The sequence below is a fragment of the Procambarus clarkii genome, chromosome 83, assembly GCF_040958095.1.
Source record: "Procambarus clarkii isolate CNS0578487 chromosome 83, FALCON_Pclarkii_2.0, whole genome shotgun sequence".
NCBI classification, from domain to species: Eukaryota; Metazoa; Arthropoda; class Malacostraca; order Decapoda; family Cambaridae; genus Procambarus; species Procambarus clarkii.
The window spans coordinates 3766561-3780647 of NC_091232.1; the positions used below are offsets into that span (position 1 = coordinate 3766561).

Sequence of the window (14087 nt, forward strand, 5' to 3'; positions counted from 1 at the left end):
ACAACTAGGTGAGTAGAGGTGGGGGGCTTGGGTGGCCTTGAGGGGGGCTGGATGGTGGTGCCGGCGGTGCTGGCGGGGGCTCAGACCCCCATCATCGTGCCTACACCATCGCTAAATACTTCATTTGAAATTAAAACACTTTGGCGCTCTGGGCCCGTTAGACATTGTCACGATTTTAATTGCCAATTAAATTCCTGTCAACTATTTATTATTTAATATTCAATAAATACTCGTTTATTTACGTGTCAATTATTCCATTGTATTTGATTCTTCGTTGCCAACTATTTTCTAATTAGATACGCATGTACGATTGTGACTGGTACTTTATTATATTGTTATTGGCAATTCCCGTTGAGTAACACATTTGCACATTTAACTCCTATTGCTATTGTACAGTTCGATTACTAATCGATTACTAATTGAGGTAAAATACACACAAAGGGATGAGATAGCTCAAGCTATTCTCACCCCGTTCAGTACATCGTGTTAATACATACATAGACACACATACACAAGCAATAAACATATTACCAAACATTCTGAGAGATAAACATATACATTATCTATATTTACTGAAGGAATTTGAGGTGTTTGGAGGGTGGGAGAAAGCAGGAGTGTGTCAGTGTTGCCGCGACCGCCACCGGGAACGGATCGCTGCCATGTCCTGCTACGACGACCCTGCTCGCCTCGCTCGAGACAAATACCCAAAATGTGTAACCGAGGAAATCAAATATGGCACAGCGGGCTTCAGAGACAAGTGAGGAGTGTAGTGAATGTTCTGCTGTACGGGGCTGGAAGTGTAGTGTTGCTTTAATTATTAATGTGGCGAGTGGTAGTGCAACTGGCTCATGGTATCGGCTCATATATTGAACATATGCTTTTTGTGTGAGAGAAAGTTGTCCACGTAAAACCGGCCTGCAAGGGTCATTGTACTCAATTGTTTCAGATTCTGAGAGGAAATTTATATGGAAAAACTAACATGCAATTAATTATTCCGGAATTAAGATGCACACACACATTATATATGTATATATAATATATATAATTAATATATATGCAGGCGATGAGTCACAATAACGTGGCTGAAGTATGAAGTGTGTGGTCTGGTCATATATATATAATATAATATATATATATATATATAATTAATATATAATATATATATATATAATTAATATATATAATATATATATAATTAATATATATATAATATATATGTAATTAATATATATATATATTTATATATATATAATATATATGTAATTAATATATATATATATTTATATATATAATATATATGTAATTAATATATATATATATTTATATATATATATAATATATATGTAATTAATATATATATATATTTATATATATATAATATATATGTAATTAATATATATATATATTTATATATATATAATATATATGTAATTAATATATATATATATATATTTATATATATATAATATATATATATAATATATATGAACAGTATATATAATATATATATAATATATATATAATACATATACACAGTATATATATCATATATATATGTCGTACCTAGTAGCCAGAACTCACTTCTCAGCCTACTATGCAAGGCCCGATTTGCCTAATAAGCCAAGTTTTCATGAATTAATTGCTTTTCGACGACCTAACCTACCTAACCTAACCTAACCTAACTTTTTTGGCTACCTAACCTAACCTAACCTATAAAGATAGGTTAGGTTAGGTTAGGAAGGGTTGGTTAGGTTCGGTCATATATCTACGTTAATTTTAACTACAATAAAAAAAAATTGACCTCATACATAATGAAATGGGTAGCTTTATCTTTTCATAAGAAAAAAATTTGAGAAAATATATTAATTCAGGAAAACTTGGCTTATTAGGCAAATTTGGCCTTGCATAGTAGGCTGACAAGTGCGTTCTGGCTACTAGGTACGACATATATATATATATATATATATATATATATATATATATATATATATATATATATATATATATATATATATATATATATATATATATATATATATATATATATATATATATATATATATTATGTCGTACCTAATAGCCAGAACGCACTTCTCAGCCTACTTCTCAGTATATATATATATACTGTATATATATATATATATATATATATATATATATATATATATATATATATATATATATATATATATATATATATATATATTATATATATATAATATATTTTTTTTAAATATATATATTATATATATATTATATATATATATGTATTATATATATATATACAGTATATATATATATTATATATACTGTATATATATATATACTGTATATATATATATACTGTATATATATATATATATATATGTCGTACCTAGTAGCCAGAACACACTTCTCTGCCTACTATTCAAGGCCCGATTTGCCTAATAAGCTAAGTTTTCATGAATTAATTGTTTTTCGACTACCTAACCTACCTAACCTAACCTAACTTTTTCGGCCACCTAACCTAACCTAACCTATTAAGATAGGTTAGGTTAGGTTAGGTAGGGTTGGTTAGGTTCGGTCATATATCTACGTTAATTTTAACTCCAATAAAAAAAATTGACTTCATACACAATGAAATGGGTAGCTTTATCATTTCATCAGAAAAAAATAGAGAAAATATATTAATTCATGAAAACTTGGCTTATTAGGCAAATCGGGCCTTGCATAGTAGGCTGAGAAGTGAGTTCTGGCTACTAGGTACGACATATATATATACAGTATATATATATATATATATATATATATATATATATATATATATATATATATATATATATATATATATATATATATATATATATATATATATATATATATATATATATATATATATATATATATATATATATATATATATATATATATATATATATATATATATATATATATATATATATATATATATATATATATATATATATATATATATATATATATATATATATATATATATATATATATATATATATATATACTGTATATATATATGTCGTACCTAGTAGCCAGAACTCACTTCTCAGCCTACTATGCAAGGCCCGATTTGCCTAATAAGCCAAGTTTTCATGAATTAATATATTTTCTCTATTTTTTTCTGATGAAATGATAAAGCTACCCATTTCATTGTGTATGAAGTCAATTTTTTTTATTGGAGTTAAAATTGACGTAGATATATGACCGAACCTAACCAACCCTACCTAACCTAACCTAACCTATCTTTATAGGTTAGGTTAGGTTAGGTAACAGAAAAAGTTAGGTTAGGTTAGGTTAGGTAGGTTAGGTAGTCGAAAAAACATTAATTCATGAAAACTTGGCTTATTAGGCAAATCGGGCCTTGCAAAGTAGGCTGAGAAGTGCGTTCTGGCTACTAAGTACGACATATATATATATATATATACTGTATATATATATGTCGTACCTAGTAGCCAGAACTCACTTCTCGGCCTGCTATGCAAGGCCCGATTTGCCTAATAAGCCAAGTATATATATATATATATATATATATATATATATATATATATATATATATATATATATATATATATATATATATATATATATATATATATATATATATATATATATATATATATATATATATATATATATATAATATAATATATAATTATAGGATTAGGTAGGGTTGGTTAGGTTGTCATATATCTACATTAGTTTTAACCCAAATTTTAAAAAAATTAGCTCATACATAATGAAATGAATAGCTTTATCATTTCATAAGAAAAAATGAAAATTATTGAAATTCTGGAAAATGTGGCTTATTAGGCAAATTGGGCCATGCATAGTAGGCCAAGAACTGCATTCTGGCTACTAGGTACAGTACAACATACTGTACTCATATGTATATATATATATATGTATATATATATATATATACTGTATATGCAGTAATATATATAATAATATAAATACTGTATATGCACTATTTGTGACATACTGTACTGAAAATCAATTAAATTTCAGGGCGGATAAGTTAGACTTCATCATGTATCGGATGGGTCTCCTCGCGGGTCTCCGAGCTCGGGATACATCAGGTACCCATCACACTGAATACCTTTTCTGAGCTATTGAGTGCATATGAAAAACATCTTCATGATTATGACATAGTCATGCCTAAAGGTAAGATCATACTGGTTCTTTATGACAGGATCTGAACAGTCAGGCAGTGACAATCTGTGTTAGCACCGCAGGGTCATAATGGTGCTAAGGAGCACAAGAGATAATTGAATCCATCACAGATTATTAAGATGATGATGGGCACTCTCTTAGCACATAAAGCCTTGCACTGCCACACAAAATTAACTGAAACTGCAAAGTAACAACTGTTAACTCATTACAGTACTATTAAGCCCAATTGCCCTCTACTCTAAATGGCTTCCAGGCAGCATTACCAGTAATGAACTACTACAATGAGATGCATTGAATTTTATACAACAAGAACGTGGGATCATGTACTGTAACTGCTTTGTGTATTCACATGTTAAAGTTTTTAATCTTACGTAAAGTGGATTTAGGAATCTTTTAAAAAAAAATTACTATGACATTATCAATTTTATGAACATTGCCAATCATTAGCTAAAGATAATTTTTTTTTTAGACCAGCCTGTGGTCTACCCTTGTGTCCATGATGTTCATAAGTTTGCTGCTTTGGCTGCCATGTTTGACAACATATCTTTGGCTGAAATTTGGGCATGGGGGTGTTTTGGAGGTCGAACAGTGTCCTGGCCACCTGTTATCTAGTCAATATTCCTGGTCCCGGTCATTCGTATGATGCTTTGGGTTGCAGACTGCGGCCAGTTGTCTCAACTTAGAGTTGATGTGTGCATGGGGCCTGCCTCCCGGGTAAGTCCATGTTTTACCTGTCTTTGGTTAGGTAGCTCCAGGGAGCTGGAAGGGCTCCCCACAAAAAGCAGCGATGAATGTAATGAAACGCCATTTTCTGGGTGAGCCTCAGAGGTTCTCTGGTACCCCTCCCTCCCCTCCGATCGGCAGTTTTGTTTTTGATGCTCGGCCTCCAAACTGAGGTGTGAGTAGCCTGTTTGGGGAGTCCAGGGCTTCCCCTCCCCCTCGAAGGGAGGGGAGGGCTGCACGGACAAGTGGCACAGTGGCAGTGTATGATGTTTGCTTGTTTCTTAAAGTTTTCGGGAGTTCTGCCCCATGTTCGGTCTTTGGTTGCGATTTCTTACCATGTGGAGGTCTGTTTTGTTATGCCTACCTTTCAGGGTGCCTAACCCTGGAGCATTCCATGGCAGACATAGACATGAGAAATTAGCTAAATTTGGGTTAACATTTTTTGCAGATGTGTTCATTTGGTTCATGTCTATTTTATTATAGGTTGAAATACAAATTTTACTAAGTGAAATTAGTCCATAGGGCATGAGAAATGCATCCTAGAGGGATCTCCAGCTGCAACGAATCCCTCACTGCAATGATTTGGAGATGGTCCCATACAGTTCATTGAGTCAAGGTTTCACCATATAATGAGTATATGTGCACTTTATTAAAGGCTTTTTTCATACTTTTGTATTTCAACCATTGTTACTGTATAGTCATGTTTAGTAACATTATATACATGATATTTTTCAACTTTCTGTTTTGCTGTTGGTATGCTGGACACATAAAGATTATTTTTTGTAGTATTATATTGATGGCAAATCTATGGAACCAGTCAACATTATGGCTTTGTTAATTGATTTAGTATTCATAAATTATTTGCATACAACACTCAAATTAAAGCTTACCAATTTTCATTAGGGCTGTATATTCCCAGTGAGGGAGTCTGTTCAATCATTAATCAATGAATTCTCATTCATTATGTTAGGATAACATTTAAAATTAATATTTTCAGCTGCAATTGGTGTTATGATCACTGCCTCACACAATCCCATACCAGACAATGGAGTTAAATTAGTTGATCCCATGGGAGAAATGTTAGCACCAGCCTGGGAAGCACACGCTACCAAGTTGGTCAATGCAACAGATGATGGAATAGCTGATGTACTGGAAAAGATTGTCTGTGATGCTTGCATTGATACGAGCAGGAAAGCATTAGTATTTATTGGCCGAGATACCAGGTAAATCCACTGACCAGACTACTGTATTTAATCTTTATTTAGTGCGGAATGTTTTGAATGCTTGCTTAGTTATCACTTGTATAAATACTGTATTCAGATGCACTGTATATATATTGTTTTATATTTGAAAACTGTCAAAGTACGAAGTACAGTCCACTCAAATGGACTTTGCTCTACCGGAGTTATGTGCAATGGAAGGATTCTCTTCTAGTATTAAGATCATTGTAATTATGTACAAGAGAAAACAGTTGAAGATTGGAACTATATACACTTGTTCCCCAGATGGAAATTTGATGCAAACAAAAATAATAAGTATACTGTATTTAAGTTTATTTTTAACAAGCGAGTTTAGAAAAATGTGTATACAATGTGTTTTATGTCATTTGCACAAATAACAATAATGCTTGGTGTAAAATAGCAAAAAATTATAACCGTTAGATTTAACAAAATTTATATTGCTGCAGATGTGTCGGTTAACAAATCTCTATGTTCAAGCAGGGAAAGTATTCTGTACAGTATAGTAATATATTTCTCTTATTTATTTAGTACTGTAGAGTAAATAATGCTTTCTGTATCAATGTAAGTTTGGTGTGGTACACATACCATTTCAGGTTTTCATTGCCTTTCCATGATGACAGGATTCAGCAGACAGCATTTTATTAAAGTAGTCAGTATAATCATTTAGCTGTTACATTTGGAAAGCATTTCTCACTAAACTTATATTAACTATAAGCTTTGTGGGAAATCTCTTGTAGTTAATATAAACTTATCAACTATAAGAAATAGAGAAATGATGTACACGACGTACAGTGATCATAACACTGTCGTTGCAGCATCAGGTTTTGCCAGCCCATCCTCCAGTTTTGGTAGTACCTAAAGTAATGAGGACCATAGTATATATATGACGTACAACAAAATAAGAAAGTAGAAATCGGTTTGTGATCCGATTTTAAAAATAAAGAAACTACTCAATATTGAGTTGGACAAACCGTAAAATTATTTTCTACTTACAGTATGTTGCAAAGAAAAATTAAACTAGCCTAACCTAACCTTCCTAGGTCTAATACACGACATCTGAGGCTAATACAGTGCATATGTGTGCTATATTAGGCCTAGGAATATTTGAGTTTGTTGTTTAGCTTAATTTTTTCCAATTATAAAGTGAATATAACAAAATTCTGCTATCTAATTGCTTAGAACGACAATCTTTGTATTATGGTGTACATTAGTTACAAAAACTATTGTCTAAAAAGGAGAATGGGTTGGGATTTGCGAGTTGGTACAAAAATTTAACCACCTACAAACCACTTATTTTGATAAAAGGGTACAAAATAAAAACAGAAATGCACTTACACCGCATCAAGCTTGAAAATCCATGTGCATGAGAAATATGCTTACAGGTTCCAGAAGGATAGGAAATGTCCCCATTGTGAAGAAATGCATGACAAACCACTGGAACATTATCTAACACAGATAATGATAATATTTATTCAGGTAAAAGTACATACATTTAAAATGAGATACAAACAGGATGTTGGATTTCTAGAGAGCTAGTACATATTACAGTATGTTCAAAGCCACTAATATGCATAGCGCTTCGAGCAAATGCTGTGTTACAAACTGTGTATTTGCAGCTACAAACCAAATAAGGTTTCAACTGAGATTTAACAGCACTAAAGTAAGTAGTACAGTGGTTTATCACATTAGACATATTGTTACTGAAGTCAATATGTCATAAATACTCATCCAGCACCTAAGACAGAAATGAGTAACACTTAGTTGCCCTTCCAGTCGCTTGTGCAGGAATATCATTGCCACCCCCCCTCCCTCCAAAAAAAAAAATGGAAAATAAGCAAAACAGTAACAGTTCCTTCTGTATGGATATTTAAAAAAATGAAATAGCATACTTAGAAATATAATATTACTAGAGGCTTTAGAAAGTAAAAAAAATGTACACTATAATTGATTTGGAATGAAGTCTGGAAGAGATAATGTGTACAATCAGAGCTTAGACCATTTCAGTACTGTACTGTGTGAATAATGAACAGATTTTCCTTTTTCATTGTCAAGTTCACTATCTTCAATAAACTGAATGTCTTAATTATATCACAGGCCAAGCAGCAGCCATTTACGAGATGCAGTGGCTGCAGGTGTGGCTGCAATAGGGGGAGAGGTGAAGGATTTTGGAATAATCACCACTCCAGCACTACATTATCTTGTTACTTGCCACAATGATGGTGGAACGTAAGTATTTTTTTTGTTACAGTTTTCATATAAAATGTTTAAAGCCCAATGATTTCAATAGGCATGTTTTCATTAGAACTTTATGCAAATTTATATTATTTATGTATGTTAATTTGGATGGGACAGATGTCTTGTTGTCAACTTGTTGTTGACAATTATTAAAGATAGGCATATTTTGTAAATAGTCAATGAAGTTTAAGGTATGATACGAATATTAAATGATGTAATCATAATTGTTTCACAGAAATTTGAACATGCTGTATTCCTTTAAACTAAATGTCACTAGCTAAAATACTCAGGGAATTGGACTCCTTCTCTATAAACTTGTAACCTGCTCCTGTATATTGGCATCTTAATTAAGTTGCAGATTGAAGTGCATTATACTCATACTCAGTCATAGTCATACTCACAAACTCACTCATATTAACGCATATCTCTCAGGCAGCTATCCAAACTCTTCTCCTTTCACCAGTCATCCCGACAGATGTTGTGTCCATCATACACTCACTAAAAACCAAAGCTGGGAACATCAGTGAAATCCCATCCATTGTATACAAGAGCGCCTCCTATACCCTTGCGCCACTCAGCTCTGCTGTTCAACAAATCTCTAGTGTCATACCTTCCCTGATATCCCTAAAAAACCAAGAGTAATGCCTGTTCATAAAGGAGGCAATCTGGCAGATATAAACAATTACAGATCAATATCAAACCTACCATACTTTCAAAAATATTTGAAAAAATTATCTACAAACAGCTCTACAATAAGTAAAACAATAAGTAATAAGTAACCTTGTAAAATTCGACATACTCAGCCCCTGTCAGTTTGGCTTCCGCTCCCAAAAGAGTACCAACGATGCAATTATTAGTCTCCTTGATATAATTTACTCAGCCCTTGACAAAAATGAGTTTCTGATTGGACTCTTCATTGACCTAAGAAAGGCCTTTGATACTGTTAATCACAACTACCTCTTGCATAAACTCTATCATTATGGAATCCGAGGCCTTGCCCTGGACTATTTCCTATCCTATCTTAATGATAGGATAGCCATCAATGATATAACCTCTCCCACTCTACCAATAACTGTTGGAGTGCCACAGGGCAGCATCTTGGGACCTCTTCTATTTCTTATATACATCAATGATCTGCCTAATGTGTCTAACATTCTTAAACCTAAATTGTTTGCTGATGATACTACCCTCATCTACTCAGACCCCAACCCCCACACACTAAATAATGTTGTGAATAATGAATTTAAAAATGTCCACTTATGGATGTCAACCAACAAACTAACACTAAACATAGAAAAGACCTACTACATTTTATTTGGAAGCAAATCAACAAATGCAATTCAGCTTCAGATAGACAATGTTAACATCAGTAATAAAAATTATGGAAAGTTTCTTGGCCTATTCCTAGACAAGAGACTCAACTTCATCACCCACATACAACACACAATTAAGAAAGTCTCTAAAACAGTTGATATACTCTGCAAAATCAGATACAGTACTATGTACCTAACTCTGCTCTCATCTCGCTATATTATGCACTAATCTATCCCTATCTTAATTACGGTATCTGTGAATGGGGTTCAACCACTGCAAACCACCTCAAGTCCATCATTACCCAGCAAAAATCTGCTGTGAGAATAACAACACACTGCTTTCAGACAACACTCAGCCCCATTGTTTAAATCCCTAAACGTGCTAAACATAAACTCACTCTACACATTCTCGTGTCAATTACATTTACAAAACCCTGTTCTTAAATGAAAACCCTGCTCTGAAACTCTCCCTGGACAGATGTAATAGGACTCATTATCACCACACCAGAAATAAATGTCTCTGATATCCCAAGTCAAACTTAATCTGTGTAAACACACTATGCAAATAAAGGGACATAGTCTATGGAAGTCACTCCCCAATGAATTGAAAAGCTTTCTAACTTTTGCCTCATTCAAAAACAAAACTAAAAAGTACCTAATTTCATCTTCTTAGTTTCCTACCCTGTGCTTTAAAATTGCACTGTATCTATTGCTACCTAATCTCCCAATCTTTATGTACCTAATCTAAACAACTTTACCATTATGATCATTGCTGTCTTATGTGCTAGCAATATGTTGTAGTGTGCCTATTAATCTTTGTTAAATTACCAATCAAGCTGTCAATGGAGTCAGAGCTACCAATGTGCTTTAATATACCTACAAATCTCTCATCTCATTTTTTTTCTTGCAATGTACCCATTATCATTTTATAAATTCTGCTAGAATTTACCTACTTAAAATTATCTATTAGATTAAGGACTTGCCCGAAATGCTGCGCGCATTAATGGCTTTACAAGAATGTAAATACCATGCTATGTATCCTCACAAACCCAATGTACCTTCTTGTATATAAATAAATAAATACTAGCTTATTGCTTTCATTTAATAATTATTTAATCATGAAGGTGTAAACTGTGAGGCAGATTGATGGGTATTACAAAATAGGAAAATAACTTTCAAAATAAAAGTGTAATATAGTAATATAAAAATGTAATCATCATTTGTATCCAATTTAATTTTCATAATTGAAAAATAATATCCTATTCTGTATTTCAGGTATGGTGAAGCAACACTCAAAGGATATTACCAGAAAATAGCTCAGGCCTTTGTTAAGCTACGTTCATCAAGCACATCTCATGGCAACTATGATCCAGTAATACTCTTTGATGGAGCTAATGGAGTAGGAGCAATGGCAATGGCAGAATTCCTGAAATACATGGAAAACTCTCTTAGTGTTACTATTTTCAACAAAGGAGAGGGAGTACTTAACCATATGTGTGGAGCAGATTTTGTAAAGGTATGTTACACATTAGTTTAATTTACATTACTCAGAACAAATATTTTGTATAGTATGGTCATTCAGTTTTATTTATTGTCAGATAGGTATGTAAACTTATGATAAATGTCTTGTGGCCTCCTTTGATTGTTAAATGTTATTTATATATTTAGGTACAACAAAAATGGCCTGAGGGTGTACCAAAGACTCAGAATGTGAGATGTGTATCAGTTGATGGTGATGCAGATCGTGTTATCTACAGTTTCCTCGATAGTGAAGGAAAATTCCACATGCTTGATGGAGACAAGATTGCCACATTGGTTGCAGGTTATATGCAGGAGCTGGTAAAAAGCTCAGGTAAGAGTTGAATAATTTTTTTCCATTTTTTTAATTATATCCTACATGTTAAACATTGCATTTTGAATGATGTTTTGCATTACATACAACAGATATATAGTATACTGATAGCTAGTTATTGCTCTCATACCGAGTGTGTTTGCTAGCCTGTAAAGTTACAGCATTTTCAGTAATATGTTAGAATGCAAATCAATTTATTATTATAAGGTGGCATAGTTCAGTGGATGAAATACATGCTACTTGACCAGTTACTAATCAAACATTTGGGTTTGATTAGTAACTGTTTGAGGAACTATGTAGTTGAGGAACTTTGCTGCAGGTTAGTGGGGCCTAGAACCTAACAAGATTCCTGTCCAAAACCATAGAAAATTGAACACACACATGTTTAAATATTCAGCATTCACATAATACAGTACTGTACTGGCAATATAGCCAAATCAGTAATGTTCTTGGACTACTAACTCTCAACATTTTGTGTATGGATATATATAAATATTTAAAGTTATATTCTGCTTATATCATTGTGATTTGAATTTAAACAGTTCTTGTTGTTGATAATTATATAACGAGCATGTTACAAAATCTAATATGTATGCATGCATGTCGGTTTCTGTACAGTTGTGTGTGTGTGTACTGCACAGTGTGCAATGTATTAATCATTGACAGATCAAGAATAACATAACTGATAAGTATTATGGTCTGCAAGGTCAATTTCTCTTCTTTATTATTTATATTATTGCTGTGCATTGTCTATAATGAATTGTTGGTACCCATTGTTTATACTGTACAATTTTTATTTTTATTTTATTAACTTAATTCTTTGATTTATTTAGTGTAACTTCTTAACACATTTGCGGTTTGGGTAAGAGAGCGCAGCGCCACCCCAGAGTGCGCCTGGCATTCCACAAGAGCAAGCGGTAATACTGAAAAGTGTATACAGTACTCTTTTTCAACTTTGTCATCTCAATTCTTGTCCTAGATTTTTCAATTTGGTATAATTGTGTTTGCAATAGAATTTTCTACAGGACTAAAGGCATATAAAGTCCAAAAGCCCAGCATACCATCCGCAACAAACAGAGAAATTGAGAGCATGTTACCCGGAAGCGTGCAAGAGCAATAAAATTTGTAAACTCTTTTCACTTTGGTCACCTCAATTCTTGTCCTAGGTCTTTCATCACGCTATTGTGATTTGTGTGTAATGAAGTAAGGGCAAAGAGGTAGAATGGCCTATTGACATAGCTCGAGTGCATGGGGGAATTGTGTAAAACCCTGGTTTGTGTCTCGGAGGGGGCTGCAGGATCCAAGTAAGTTCAGTAGAACTTCTGGTTTCAATTCTTTTGACAATTTTGTAGCTCAGTCGATAAAGGCAGCATCTGGGATGCTCTCGGACGTAGGTTCGAATCCTTGTCACTGCCCTTGTGGATTTGTTAATTTGATGCATCACGCTATTATGATTTCTGTGTGTAACTATTTTGCGTTTTGCATGGCAAAATGAGTCATTAGGTTTAAAAGGTTAGTGCTGATGATGAGGAGCACAGAGCAGAGCTCACCATGGAAGAACTGTAGGACCTTCAGAGGGAGCAGCAACACGTGGCAGCTGAGTTCTCCTCAGAGTGAGGATAAGAAGGCTGTCCCTAGTTCTCTAATAAAACAAAAGTGTGCAAAATACCTACCAACCTACCTGATAGGTAGGTAAGTTGGTAGGTGGCTGGTATTGGTAGGTAGGTATGTGTGCAAAATACCTACCTGGCTGGTAGATGTGTGTGCTGGCTACCTAGATAGCAAAAATTAACTTGGGGTTGCACAGATAGTCAGATGCCACTGCAAAGGAGGCCATTTATGCCTGTCCCATTTCCCAAAAGTGGCCCCTTTACTCTGATTTCTACCCTGTCATATGTACAATCTGTAACCATTGGGATGATCATGAGTAGAGTTACAGTAGTAAGTATAGTTAATACTGCATAGTACTAAGTGTAGTATATTCTCATGGCCTTCCTTGTAACACCATAATAGGTAGGAAATGGCTCTGGGTAGGTTGTGTATTAGCCACACACACATGCTTAACATATTGGCAGTTAAAGGAACAAAGCTCTGCACCTTATTGTCTGAACTCCATTATCCCATTTAGTCATGCACCTCCTCGTAATATTCCCTAATTTTCAGGATGGTTGGAAATCTTGCTTTCCCAATGTTCTTTTGTCACATTTTCCCTGATAAAATCCTCGGAGAATCCAGTGCTTTTGACATCGTTCATCTTGTGTAATTTTGCTCTTGTATTGGCATCATGAATGATATCTAGGACTTTCTGACTGTTCTACACCACAGATGATGATAGTACAGATGAAGTACAGGCACGGTGCCTTCTTTTGATAATTACCTACTTGCATAAACAGTTATAATCTACATAAATAATGATGCATCCTATTTATGCCTCGATTTAAAAAAATCATTGTATTTATTAAAGTCTATTTGTAAAGTAAAAATTTGTTCCACAGAGCTGAAACTAAAACTTGGATTAGTACAGACCGCTTATGC

General features: G+C 33.5%; 1 protein-coding gene across 1 annotated transcript in view; it reads left to right on the forward strand.

The window, feature by feature from the left end:
- The first annotated feature begins 604 nt into the window (after window positions 1-604).
- nst (phosphoglucomutase 3-like protein nst) overlaps window positions 605-14087 on the forward strand; it is a 15451-nt gene continuing 1968 nt past the window's right edge. The window contains exons 1-7 of the mRNA XM_045759485.2: window positions 605-757; window positions 4024-4094; window positions 5909-6134; window positions 8247-8378; window positions 10976-11216; window positions 11369-11552; window positions 14048-14087. The exon at window positions 14048-14087 is cut by the window's right edge and continues 188 nt beyond it. Coding sequence (XP_045615441.1) covers window positions 660-757; window positions 4024-4094; window positions 5909-6134; window positions 8247-8378; window positions 10976-11216; window positions 11369-11552; window positions 14048-14087 — 992 coding nt within the window. The 5' untranslated portion in view covers window positions 605-659. The remainder of the gene's footprint in view (window positions 758-4023; window positions 4095-5908; window positions 6135-8246; window positions 8379-10975; window positions 11217-11368; window positions 11553-14047) is intronic.